Consider the following 13433-nt stretch of genomic DNA (forward strand, 5'->3'; position numbering starts at 1 on the left):
AAAATAAAACAAAACATGCCACCTTTTTCCATGGTTTATGGAAACCATTGGGTTGGTACTTCTGCTTTTCTTGCTGTGTCACTCCCAAATAACATGCTATTTGTTTCCATATAGGCAACTTCTTGTTGTTACGTTGTTAAGTACTGTCCAACTCTGTGACCCCAAGAGCTGCAAACTTGGCAGGCTTCCCTGTCCTTCACTATCTCCCGGAGTTTGCTTGAATTCGTGTCTGTTGAGTCAGTGATGCCGTCCAATCATCTCATCCTCTGCTGCCGTCTTCTCCTCCTCCTTCAGTCTTCTCAGCATCAGGGTCTTTTCCAGTGAGTCAGTTCTTTGCATCAGTAGCCAAACTATTGAAGCTTCAGCATTAATCCTTCCAATGAATATTCAGACAACTGGTTGACGTTGAAAATTAGAATTCCCCAATCTGCGGGTACTGTTCAAGAAAGTTACTTTGTGTGCATGTGCACACGTGAGCTTGTGTAGATCACATTTTTTGTGTTGTCTACATTTTGCTTTTACATCTTGGTGTTTTTATTTGAAGGACAAACATAAAAGTATCAGTGAAAAGAATCAGTTGAGTCACTCAGTGTGTCTGACTCTTCGTGACCCCGTGGGCAGCAGCACGCCAGGCTTCCCTGTCCATCACGAACTCCCAGAGCTTACTCAGGCTCATGGCCATCAAGTCAGTGATGCCATCCAACCATCTCATCCTCTGTCGTCCTCTTCGCCTCCTGCCCTCAATCTTTCCCAGCATCAGGGTCTTTTCCAGTGATTCAGTTCTTCCCATCATGTGGCCAAAGGATTGGAGTGTCAGCTTCAGCAGTAGTCCTTCCAATGAATATTCAGGACTGATTTCCTTTACGGTTGACTGGTTTGATCTTCTTGAGTCCAAGGGGCTCTTAAGAGTCTTCTCCAACACCACAGTTCAAAAGCATCAATTCTTCAGTGCTCAGCTTTCTTTATAGCCCATCTCTCACATCCATACATGACTACTGGAAAAACCATAGTTGACTAGATGGACCTTTGTTGACAGAGTAATGTCTCTGCTTTTTAATATGCTGTCTAGGTTGGTCATAACTTTTCTTTCAAGGAGTAAGCGTCTTTTAATTTCATGGCTGCAGTCCCCATCTGCAGTGATTTTGGAGTTCAAAAAATAAAGTCTCTCACTATTTTCGTTGTTTCCCCATCTATTTGCCATTAAGTGATGGGACCAGATGCCATGATCTTAGTTTTCTGAATGTTGAGTTTTAAGTTAGCTTTTTTCACTCTCCTTTTTCACTTTCATCAAGAGGGTCTTTAGTTCCTTTTCACTTTCTGCCTTAAGGGTGGTGTCATTTGTGTTATCTGAGGTTATTGATATTTCTCCCAGCAATCTTGATTCCAGCTTGTGATTCATCCAGCCTGGCATTTTGCATGATATACTCTGCATGTAAGTTAAATAAGCAGGATGAGAATATACAGTCTTGGTGTACTCCTTTTCCTATTGGGAACCAGTCTGTTTTTCCATGTCCATTTCTAACTGTTGTTTCTATATGGAAATACAGATTTCTCAGGAGGCAGGTAAGGTGGTCTGGTATTCCCATCTCTTTAAGAATTTTCCACAGTTTGTTGTGATCCACACAATCAAAGGCTTTGGCGTAGTCAATAAAGCATAAGTAGATGTTTTTCTGGAACTCTCTTGCTTTTTCTATGATCCAGCGGATGTTGGCAATTTGATCTCTGGATCCTCTGCCTTTTCTAAATCCAGCATGAACATGTGGAAGTTCACAGTTCATGTATTGCTGAAGCCTGACTTGGAGAATTTTGAGCATTACTTTGCTAGCATGTAAGATGAGTGCAGTTGTGCAGTAGTTTGAACATTCTTTGGCTTTGCCTTTCTTTGGGATTGGAAGAATGAAAACTGACCTATTCCAGTCCCTTGGCCACTGCTGAGTTTTCCAAATTTGCTGGTATATTGAGTGCGGCACTTTCACAGCATCATCTTTTAGGACTTGAAATATCTCAGCTGAAATTCCACCAGCTTTATTCATAGTGATGCTTCCTAAGGCCTACTTGACTTGGCATTCCAGGATGTCTGGTTCTAGGTGAGTGATCACACCCTTGTTGTTATCTGCGTCATGAAAATCTTTTTTGTATAGTTCTTCTGTGTATTCTTGCCACCTCTTCTTAATATCCTCTGCTTCTGTTAGGTCAATACCATTTCTGTCTTTATTGTGCCCATCTTTGCATGAAATTTTCCTTTGGTATCTCTAATTTTCTTGAAGAGATCTCTAGACTTTCCCATTCTATTGTTTTCCTCTGTTTCTTTGCATTTATCACTGAGTAAAGCTTTCTTATCTCTCCTTGCTATTCTTTGGAACTCTACGTTCAAATGGGTATGTCTTTCCTTTTCTCCTTGCTTTTTGCTCCTCTTCTTTTCACAGCTATTTGTAAGGCTTCCTCAGACAACCATTTTGCCTTTTTGCATTTCTTTTCTTGGAGATGGTCTTGATCCCTGCCTCCTATACAGTGTCACGAACCTCTGTCCATAGTTCATCAGGCACTCTGTCTATCAGATCTAGTCCCTTGAATCTATTTGTCACTTCCAGTGTATAATTGTAAGCGATTTAATTTAGGTCATACCTGAATGGTCTAGTGGTTTTCCCTACTTTCAGTCTGAATTTGGCAATGAGTTCATGGTCTGAGCCACAGTCAGCTCCCAGTCTTGTTTTTGCTGACTGTATACAGCTTCTCCATCTTCAGCTACAAAGAGTATAATCAATCTGATTTCGGTGTTGACCATCTGGTGATGTCCATGTGCAGAGTCTTCTCTTGTGTTGTTGGAAGAGGGTGTTTGCTATGACCAGTGTGTTCTTTTGACAAAACTCTGTTAGCCTTTGACCTGCTTCATTCTGTACTCAAGGCCAAATTTGCCTGTTACTCCAGGTATCTCTTGACTTTCTACTTTTGCATTCCAGTCCCCTATAATGGAAAGGACATCTTTTTTTGGTGTAAGGTCTTGTAGGTCTTCATAGAACCATTCAGCTTCAGCTTCTTCAGCATTTCTGGTCAGGGCATAGATTTGGATTACTGTCATGTTGAATGGTTTGCCGTGGTAACGAACTGAGATCATTCTGTCATTTTTGAGTTTGCATCCAAGTACTGCATTTTGGACTCTCTCGTTGGCTATGAGAGCTACTCCATTTCTTCTTAGGGATTCTTGCCCACAGTAGTAGATATAATGGTCATCTGAGTTAAATTCACCCACCCAGTCCATTTTAGTTCACTGATTCCTAAAATGTCGATGTTCACTCTTGCCATCTCCTGTTTGAGCACTTCTAATTTACCTTGATTCATGGACTCAACATTCCAGGTTCCTATGCAATATTGCTCTTTACAGCATCGGACTTTACTTCCATCACCAGTCACATCCACAACTGGGCGTTGTGTTTGCCTTGGCTCCGTCTCTTCATTCTTTCTCGGGTTTTTTCTCCACTGATCTCTACTAGCATATTGGGCAACTACTGACCTGGGGAGTTCATCTTTCAGTGTCCTTTCATTTTGCCTTTTCACACTGTTCATGGGGTTCTCAAGGCAAGAATACTGAAGTGGTTTGCCATTCCCTTCTCCAGTGGACCATGTTTTGTCAGAACTCTCCACCATGACCCATTTGTCTTGTGTTGGCCCTACACGGCATGGCTCATAGTTTTATTGAGTTAGACATGGCTGTGGTCCATGTGATCAGTTTGATTACTTTTCTGTGATTATTCACTGTATATAAAAGTATACAGTAAATAAATAGGGGGTAGACTTCATCTTTGAATGATTGTTTTATGTACCAGAGTTTGTAAGTATGGTCAAACTGGTCAGCATATGAAGCTGAATGGGTGCAGTTAATACTGTACCCAATCAATGGTGATGAAAGAATCCAGTGTAGATTTTAGAAGTCCATGCGTGTTCTATAATCAGTCTTGCAGTGTCCGAGTTGTCTCCGGTACACAATACAATGGGCTTCCCTGGTGGCTCAGTGGTAAAGAACCTACTTGCCAATGCAGGAGATGTGAGTTCGATCCCTGGGTTGGGAAAATCCCCTGGAGAAGGACATGGCAACCCACTCAGTATTCTTGCCCAGAAAATCCGATGGACAGAGGAGCCTGGTGGGCTATAGTCATGAGGTTGCAAAAGAGTCAGACATGACTTAACAAATAGACAACAACAATGAAACAATACAACACATATGCAGCACCCACCACTGGTTTTGGAGTTTAAAGCAAGATAGGGCTTCCCTGATAGCTCAGTTGGTAAAGAATCTGTCTGCAATGCAAGAGACCCCAGTTCAATCCCTGGGTTGGGAAGATCCCCCGGAGAAGGGAAAGGCTACCCACTCTAGTATTCTGGCCTGGAGAATTCCATGGACTGTATAGTCCATGGGGTCGCAGAGTTGGACATGACTGAGTGACTTTCACTTTTAGGCTGTCAAACAGGCAAACCAATTGTAATTTATTTATTTAACTTTTTTTCCTTTTACCTGCTCCCTGCTGCATAAAGGATCTTAGTTATCCAACCAGGGATTGAACCTGTGCCCCCTGCAGTGGAAGTGTGGTGTCTTAACCACTGAACAGCCAAGGAAGTCCCAAACCAGTTGTATTTTAAATCTGAGAGGGTTTGTTTTCCTAAAGATCAGAGGAATGCTATTTATATATCTCAGTTGAGAAGGGATCGTGCCTAAGAATATTTTTCAGACTATCCTGAGAAGTCGTGTGTCAGTCTCTGAACAAATGTCCAGGCTGTATGGTGAATTTTGTGACAACACTTAGATTGAAGAGCTTTATTAGGAAGCTTTGAACTATATCCCATGGTCCCTTGAATATATTACACAGTGAAATCAAATTACTTTCTGAAAGGTTGGTCAGCCAGCTTCTTAACTGTTACTGCTTTTGTATCAGTGGGAGAAAAGTGAACTGAAAATGTTATCATTTCTGTGATTCCCATAGGAGGGTTAGTACTTGAACAAATGTCTTTTAGGGACATCGAATGTCAATTGTCAAAACAAATTTGCTAATGTTAAAAATAGGTGAGATTTCCCAAGTGGCGCTAGTGGCCAAGCTCCCTCCTGCCAGTGCAGGAGACGTAAGAGACATGGGTTCGATCCCTGGGTTGGGAAGATTCCCTGGAGGAGGAAATGGCAACCCATTCTAGTATTCTTGCCTGGAGAATCCCACTGACAGAGGAGCCTGGTGGGCTATAGTCCTTATGGTCCAAGAGTCTGTCACGACTGAAGCGACCTAGCACAAAAATAGGTAGGTGGCATGAAGGAAATTAAAGCGTTCTCTGCAGTCTGAGTTTTGGTGGTGGATTCAGGATCCTTTTGCCAGATTTGTACTGAGATTGTATTGTGAGTTGGGAAATGGTCAGTGGAAACTGTTCATTGCCCATAATTAAGCTGTGAATTCATTTCCCCCGTCAGGTATTCACGTACAAGCAGAGCACAATTACACACCAGAAAGTGATGCCTATGCACCCCATGGATGAGGAGGGCGTGGATGACATGGCCACCCTGACGGAGCTCCACGGGGGTGCCATCATGCACAACTTGTACCAGCGCTACAAGAGAAACCAGATCTATGTAAGTTCCGCTCTCGGTCCCTTCAAGATCCTTCCACTCTTTTCCTTCCTCTTGCTGCGTCACACGGCATACAAGATCTTAGTTTCCGGGCTAGGGATCAAATCCATGCCCCCTACGGTCAAAGCGTGGCGTCTTAACCACTGAACCACCAGGGAAGTTTCCAAACTCCCTCCAGTTTGAGTCTGTTTATTTTTGTTTTTGGAGAGTATTTCATTTTTGAGAACCTCCCGTTCATCTAAGTAAAAGCTATATTTCTAGTTTTTGGGTTTTTTTTTTTTTTTGCCAAATTAGAGATGTGGGTCCGTAAATCATGTTCTCGTGTTGATTGCCTGGACTTTATTAGCAGGCATGGCTTTGTAGTGAAGGGTAATTTGACCTCTTTCTTCTCCTGAGTGCATTCTGTTCCTGAATGTTCTGTTCCTTAGAGAAGTCAGGCAGAGTGGTTTGACTTCCTTGGTTAAGGCTGGGAAGAAATGTGGCTTTGCAAACAAGCAGACCTGAGCTCAAGCTTTTTTTTTCTTCTCATTTTCTTGGTTTTTTTTCCCCTTTTATGGATTTTCACTTTTTTTTTTTTCTTCTGGCTCTGAGGCCTATCTACGGAGATGTTTCTTTTTATATATGTAATTTTTAAAGGTTACATTCCATTTACAATTATCGAAAAATATTAGCAATATTCTCCATGTTATGCAGTACATCCTTGCATCTGTCTTGTACTTCCCTCTCCTCCACCCCTAGGTTGCCCCCCTTCCCTCGTCCCTGGTAATCACTTGTTTCTTCTATCTGTGAGTCTGCTTCTTTTAGGTTATGCTCAGGAGTTCATTGTATTTTTTAGATTTCACATATAAGTGATATCACACAACATTTGTCTGCCTTACTTCACTTAGCATAATGCTCTCCAAGTCCTTTCATGTTCTGCAGATGGCAAAATTTCATTCTTTTTATGGCTGAGTGATATTCCATTTTGTATATATGTGTGTGTGTGTGTGTGTGCATGCGTAAATATCACATCCTCTTTATCCATTCATCTCTTGGTGGACACAGTCTCCTTCCATATCTTAATTGTAAGTAATGCTGCTGTGAACTTTGGGGTGCATGCATCTTTTCGAATTAGTGTTTTCATTTTTTTTCCCAGAGATATACCCAGGAGTGGAATTGCTGGGTCATGTGGTAGCTGTTTTTAGTTTTCTGAGGAACCTCCATACTGTTTTCCATAGTGGCTGCACCGATGTACATTCCCACCAGCATGTAGGAAAGTTCCATCTAGGGGACATTTGGATTCAAGGGAACCCGTCTCATTTGTGGGATTGCTCTTTTGATTGGAGACACGTCCTTGTATAAAAAACAGTCATGCACATTTCTCCTCAACTTTTATGAACTCTGTGCCTGTATTATAAAAGTAATACCCGAAAATCACTCCTGTAGTCATCCCTTTCTGACATTAAAGTATAAATTACGTTATCTCTCCAGAATGATTTGCAGACTTTCTCCTTTCCACCTGCCTTTGTTTTCAGGTCTTTACTGGGCAACTGCTGATAGGTGTTTATTTTTCTTGTCAAGTTCAAATTCATGCAGTTTTTTTAAAAACCCAAATTTTAATATTGTAAAAACCCTTCATCTTTCAGTAGTTTTTGTTCTTTAGGAGTTAACACTCAGTTTTGGTGGTATGCCTGTAATCATGATGAATAATAATATCAGCCTTTCCAATAGCTAGGCTTCCCTGATGGCTCAGTTGGTAAAAAATCCACCTGCAATGCAGGAGACCCCGGTTTGATTGCTAGGTCCAGAAGATCCACCGGAGAAGGGATAGGCTACCCACTCCAGTATTCTTGGGCTTCCCATGTGGTTCAGCTGGTAAAGAATCCACCCGCAATGCAGAAGACCTGGGTTCGATCCTTGGGTTGGGAAGATCCTCGAGAGAAGGGAAAGGCTACCTACTCCAGTATTCCGGCCTGGAGAATTCTAGACTGTATAGTCCATGGGGTCACAGAGTTGGACATGACTGACCGACTTTCACTTTCACTTTCCAATAGCTAGCAGGTGCTAACTGAAACTCAAGATCCTCTCAGTATTGTGGTTGCTCTAGTTTATCCAACCTTAGACCAGGAGAGGAGAATTGGGAAATAGGGAAGAATTAGATATTTGTGGGCTTAATGCAAAATTTTCCTCAGCTTCAAGAAAAGAAGGTGTTTATTTGCCTTCTTTTAATAATAATGGGAAAGTGGCATTTTTGCCAGATTGACCTAGTGCTTGGCAAATGTCTTCAGACAGCCTTGTATAGAGAAATTGAGTCGCCTTCTAGCCCTCGGACTAGCCTTGCTTACACTCAGCCCTTAGAGACAGCATTTTCCATATGTCCTTCAGAAAAGGTAATGTTCATACATGTTTCTGTAAAAGTGGCCGTGTATCCCAATTTGTGCATGTGCTTGTTGAACAAACGTGGGCTTTCTCCTGTTCCCATCTCAAAACAGCTTCCTTCCCACCTGCACAGGTGTCCGGGAAGCATGGGCCTTGGCTGTGCTTTCAGCTTTAAGTCTTTGACACGACTGCGTGACTTTGTTTACACGGCCGTTTCCTTGCTCAGTTCGTCAAGGACTGACTTTGTCTCTCTTGAGCCGAGGACAGTGTCGGGCACCTGGCGGTTGTGCCATATGTTTGTAAAAGAGATGCCATTCATGTTAGAAGTGACATAGTTGGTGATAAAAGTGAAGCTGGGTTTAAAATTTCTTTATTGGTACCTATCTCTTATAAATGAATATTTCAGAATTCATATCCTTCTGTCTTTAGATGTGAGTTTTTGTTACACATTTGACAGTCAAGAAAAAGTCAGTTGGGGGAGAACTACTGAAGAAGGTTAAAGGACAGAGCCTTTTAAAGCTCCCCTCCACCATGATGGTGATGTGAACCTGAGAGCTAAATAGCCCAATAAACCAAATGAATATGATCTTGATTTTTTTTTCCCCCCTGGAATGAAGATCTTTTCTCTCCCCTTTGAGAGAAAAACACAGGATTTTTGTACATCCAATTTACAGCTCAGGTCAGTTAATTATACTCTATATGCCTTCCTTTTAGAACCTAGATAATTGTATTGTTTATATATAAAGCAGTCATCTTGATCTTCATTACTGAAGCTGTTTTCAGTGGATGCTGGTACCTGTCAGACACTGCTCCAAGGAGACAAAACCACCACCTGTTAGAAAAGCACAGCTTTCCACCTTTACCCCAGCCCTGAGTGATGCTTGTCCATATTTTAAAAGGGGAAAAAATGGCTTGACTTATAGCAGAGGTGCTGTGTTAGTTTTCTTTTGCTGGCATAACAAATTACCATAGCTATGAATTTTTTTGCAGTTTTGTAGGTTAGTCTGAAGGGGTCTTACTAGACTAAAATCCAGGTGTGGGCATGCTAGCCTTCTTTCTGGAGCCTCTAGGGAAGAATCTGTTTCTTGCTGTTTCCCAGTGTTGGCACAGTTCAGTTCCTTGTGGTTGTAGGACCAAAGTCCTCATTTTCTTGCTGGCTGGCTGCTGATTCCCAGCTGGTAGAGGCCTCCTTCCTTCACGTTCAAAGACAGCAACCCTGGACGTAGTCCTTCTCATGCTTCAAATCTATTCCTCCTTTCATCTGATCTCTGACCAGAGCCAAGAGAGATTCTCAGGTTTTAAAGTTCATGCAATTAGATAAGGCTTACCTGGGTTAATTCCCAGTCTTAGAGCTTAAACCTTAATCATATCTTGAGTGTCTTATGTGCAACATCACTTAAGTCACAGGTCCTGGGAATTAGGTGAACATCTTGGTGGGGCTCAGTCCTGTCTGACTCTTTGCGACCCCATGGACTCTACAGTCCATGGAATTCTCCAGGCTAGAATACTGGAGTGGGTAGCCTTTTCCTTCTCCAGGGCATCTTCCCAAGGGCTTCCCAGGTGGCGCTAGTGGTAAAGAACCTGCCTGCCAGTGCAGGAGATGTAAGAGATGTGGGTTTGATCCCTGGGTTGGGAAGATCCCCTGGAGGAGGAAATGGCAACCCATTCCAGTGTTCTTGCCTGGATAATCCCATGGACAGAGGATCCTGGTGGGCTACAGTCCGTGGGGTCGAGAAGAGTCAGACACGACTGAGCGATTAACACTACTACTCCTTGGTGGGGCAGGGAGGGGTACGTTACTCTGCCCGCCATAGGTGCCCTCCTTTGAGCCCTGTCACTGAGAAGGAGCCTGTGTGTGTCTCCCCCACCACCCTGGATCTTGCATCATTTGTTGGCTTTCTGTTTTGGGCAACACAGGTTGCTGGTAAACAGACTCATCTCCAGGTAGAGGGGTCTGTTGTTTGTGCTAACAGGGACCATTAACTTCTCTTCTCCTTGAGGGCTACTCTTAATGACTGAGAACATTATAAGACTGCAATAAAATATTTCTTCTAGCTTTTAGCATCCTCCATTCAGATGTGGGTGGGCTTTCCAGGTGGCTTAGTGATAAAGAATTCCTTCTGCCAATTCAGGAGAGGCAAGAGACATGGGTTTGATCCCACTGGATTGTGAAGATCCCCTGGAGAAGGAAATGGCAACTCACTCCAGTATTCTTACCTGGAGACTCCTATGGACAGAGAAGCCTGGCAAGTTTGGGGTCCTTGGGGACCATGGGGTCCTTGACAGTCCGTGGGGTCACAAAAGAGTTGGACGTGACTTAGTGATTAAATAACAATTCAGATGTGGCTAGAGAGCTATGAAGGCGTAGAGCACTCAGTAGACAAATCAAAGTTGAGTCCACTTTTCTCTACTCACCTCCCTTTGGGCTCTATATTAACCATTTAACTTTTTTGTGTCAGTTTAAAAATTTTTAAAGGTCAGGTGTCATCTGATAGTATCATTATTTCTTCAGGGATCTGAACATTCTAAGCTTTCAGGCGTTTGTGTGGTTTTCATCCCAGGTAGCCTGCCATTGCAGGAGACGTAAGAGACACAGGTTTGATCCCTGGGTTGGGAAACTGGAGGAGGGCATGGCAACCCACTCCAGTAATTTTGCCTGGAGAATCCCTTGGACAGAGGAGTCTGGCTGGCTATGGTCCATAGGATCACAAAGAGTCAGACAAACAACTGAAGCGACTTAGCATACACTAACATGAATGGTTTTCTAACCCTTTAAGACTGTTCCGTGAAGATCTAGACTTCATTTTACAATTTTTATATTCATCTTTTTGCCAAATTTCTGTTGATTTTTCACTTTTACTTATCAATATTAAAAAATAATTTTTAGCCTCAACAAATAAAAGGTCACATGTCATAACCCTCATACCTGATGGGGCTGTTTCACAATAAAATGGCCAGTGAAAGCTTTAAGAACCATGCTAACCTTTGTATCAGTACCTCTCTCCCCATCTTACTCATCTTGTAACGTGGGTCGTTATTTGGAAAGTTCCCACCTGGAACTTGGGGCTGCTCCTTCCGGCCACAGAGACTGTGCAGACCTCGGAGGCTGTAGGTCTGTGTGACTCCAGCCTTGCCACTGGTCCGGTTTGGCTCTGACCCCCAGGTTAGATGTCTTTCCAGGTGGCTCAGTGGTAAAGAATCTGCCTGCTGTTGCAGGAGATGCGGGTTTGATCCCTGGGTGGGGACGGTCTCCTGGAGAAGGAAATGGCAACCCACTCTAGTATCTTGGCTGGAGAATCCCAGGGACAGAAGAGTCAGACACAATTTAGCAAGTAAACAAAAACAACAGTAATAATAACCTGGTTTAGAGCAGCTCTGTTCTTCCCACGGTTGCCTGGCCCGAACCCCTGCCTCCTGCCCAGTACAGGATCCCTTCCTAGAGCTTCAGGCTCTCTCACCTAATGCTCCACTTTATCAGCTTCCCTGTCCTCTGGCGACTTCCCAGATGAGGATTCTACTTATCACGGCAGCTCCCGATCTGTGACCCTGCCCCAGACTTTCACCCCCAACCTCTTGTCTCTGGGTTTCCCGGCACCTTGGAGAGGGTGCCCTGAGCCCCACCCTGGGAAGAAGTGTCTCTTCCCACCACCGATGAGGCCTGATGCAGACAAGGCCCCACACTTGTAAGTCCCTAAAGACTCGGAGAGGAGGGGCGTGTGATGTACAGAGTGATAAGAGGTGGGGGGAGGGAACAAATGGGTGGATGAGAAGGAGAGCTGGCTTCCTTGGAGAAGGGGCGGCAGCAATGATACCACAAAGGAGGGCTGAGAGTTGATTAGAAGAAAAGGCTAGAGAGATGCCTTTTTTGAAGGTGGAGAGATGAGAGTGTTTTTGGTGTGTTGGCTTTGCTAAACTGAGAGAAGATTCCTTTGTTTATGGAATCTGATGTTTGGGGAACATCCAATAGTTAGTGGGATGCGTAGGCTGGGGTCAGGACACCTTTAAAAGCAGTTGTTCTGGACCAGATGCGTGGGTCTTAGGGGACTTTTGGCAATACCTGGAGGCATTTCCAGTTGCCATAGTGAGGGCAGAGGATGCTGCTGATATCTGTTAATAGTTGGTAGAGGCCAGGGATCTACTAAACATCCCCAGGTGTAGAGGACAGCCCCCCTACAAAGAGTTATCTGGCCTAAGATGTCAGTCATGTTGAGATACCCTGCCTTACTTAAAGCTAGGCAGCACTGTTTGGGCTTAGTGATAAAGAGACTATATTGTCCTTGCTAAAGGCTTTTGAAGAGGCTGCTGCTGCTGCTAAGTCGCTTCAGTTGTGTCCGGCTCCGTGCAACCCCATAGATGGCAGCCCACCAGGCTCCCCCGTCCCTGGGATTCTCCAGGCGAGAACACTGGAGTGGGTTGCCATTTCCTTCTCCAATGCATGAAAGTGAAAAGTGAAGTTGCTCAGTCGTGTCCAACTCGTAGCGACCCCATGGACTGCAGCCTACCAGGCTTCTCCGTCCATGGGATTTTCCAGGCAAGAGTATTGGAGCGGGTTGCCATTGCCTTATTCATTTGAAGAGGCAGTTTCCTTGAAAAAAGTTTAGAAGGGTTGATAGGGAAGTGATGTGATACAGTCTACAGAGGGTAGGTTGGGTGGGAGAGTGTTGCAGTAGCTCAAAGTGGATAGAAATGAGGGTTGTGGACCACAACCTGATATGAAGAACTGACTTACTGGAAAAGACCCTGATGCTGGGAAAGATTGAAGGCAGAGAAGAGAAGGGGACGACAGAGGATGGATGGCATCACCAATTCAATGGACATGATTTTGAGAAAACCCCAGGAGATAGTGACAGATAGGGAAGTCTGTTGTGCTGCAATCCATGGGGTCACAGAGTTGGACACGACTGAGCGACTGAACATCTGCAACAAAGCTGGGAGTGAGCAAGAGAAAATTACATGTGATACCCATGGGGGAGGGGGTAAGGGAGGCAGGGCTAGCTGTAATGATGCCCTGATGTCCCCACCAACTGTTCTGACAGCTCCTTCAGGAGAGGAGAGTGGGAGAGACGAGCTGGGTTTTGGATGCTTATTGCATCGTATTCTCTGGAGCCTGGATCATTTCACATTCTGTACCCAGCATCTAAGCACCCCCTGGACCAAGACAGATGAGGTCTCTGTTTGCATTGACCGTCAGCTCTGTGTCCAGAGTGAAGGGATGGCCCAGCCAGCTCTGTGGTGTGGCAGTTTTGTTTTCTGCCCCACAGAAGAGAAACACGTTGTCTCCGTCACGGGGTTTGTCGTGCTCTGGGTCAGCTGCCTGTGGGAACCTCCTGTCTAAGGAGCGGGCTGGCAACCACATCAGGGGCCGGCTGCAATTATGGGCTTGAGGATGGCTCCAGAGGAAGCCCCGTTCTGTTCCACCCACCTCGTGGGTTCGTTTGTTGGTCTTGCCGAGCAAACAGGACAGAGCTGA

General features: G+C 44.3%; 1 protein-coding gene across 2 annotated transcripts in view; it reads left to right on the forward strand.

Moving 5' to 3' along the window:
- The window catches only part of MYO10 (myosin X), a 256083-nt gene that overhangs the window by 106451 nt on the left and 136199 nt on the right, over positions 1-13433 (forward strand). Inside the window, exon 3 of one of the 2 annotated variants that reach the window (XM_043489225.1) lies at positions 5450-5608. The exons of the other annotated variant lie outside the window; for it this stretch is intronic. Coding sequence (XP_043345160.1) covers positions 5450-5608 — 159 coding nt within the window. The remainder of the gene's footprint in view (positions 1-5449; positions 5609-13433) is intronic. 2 annotated transcript variants of the gene reach the window in all.

The sequence above is a fragment of the Cervus canadensis genome, chromosome 16 (assembly GCF_019320065.1).
Source record: "Cervus canadensis isolate Bull #8, Minnesota chromosome 16, ASM1932006v1, whole genome shotgun sequence".
NCBI lineage: Eukaryota > Metazoa > Chordata > Mammalia > Artiodactyla > Cervidae > Cervus > Cervus canadensis.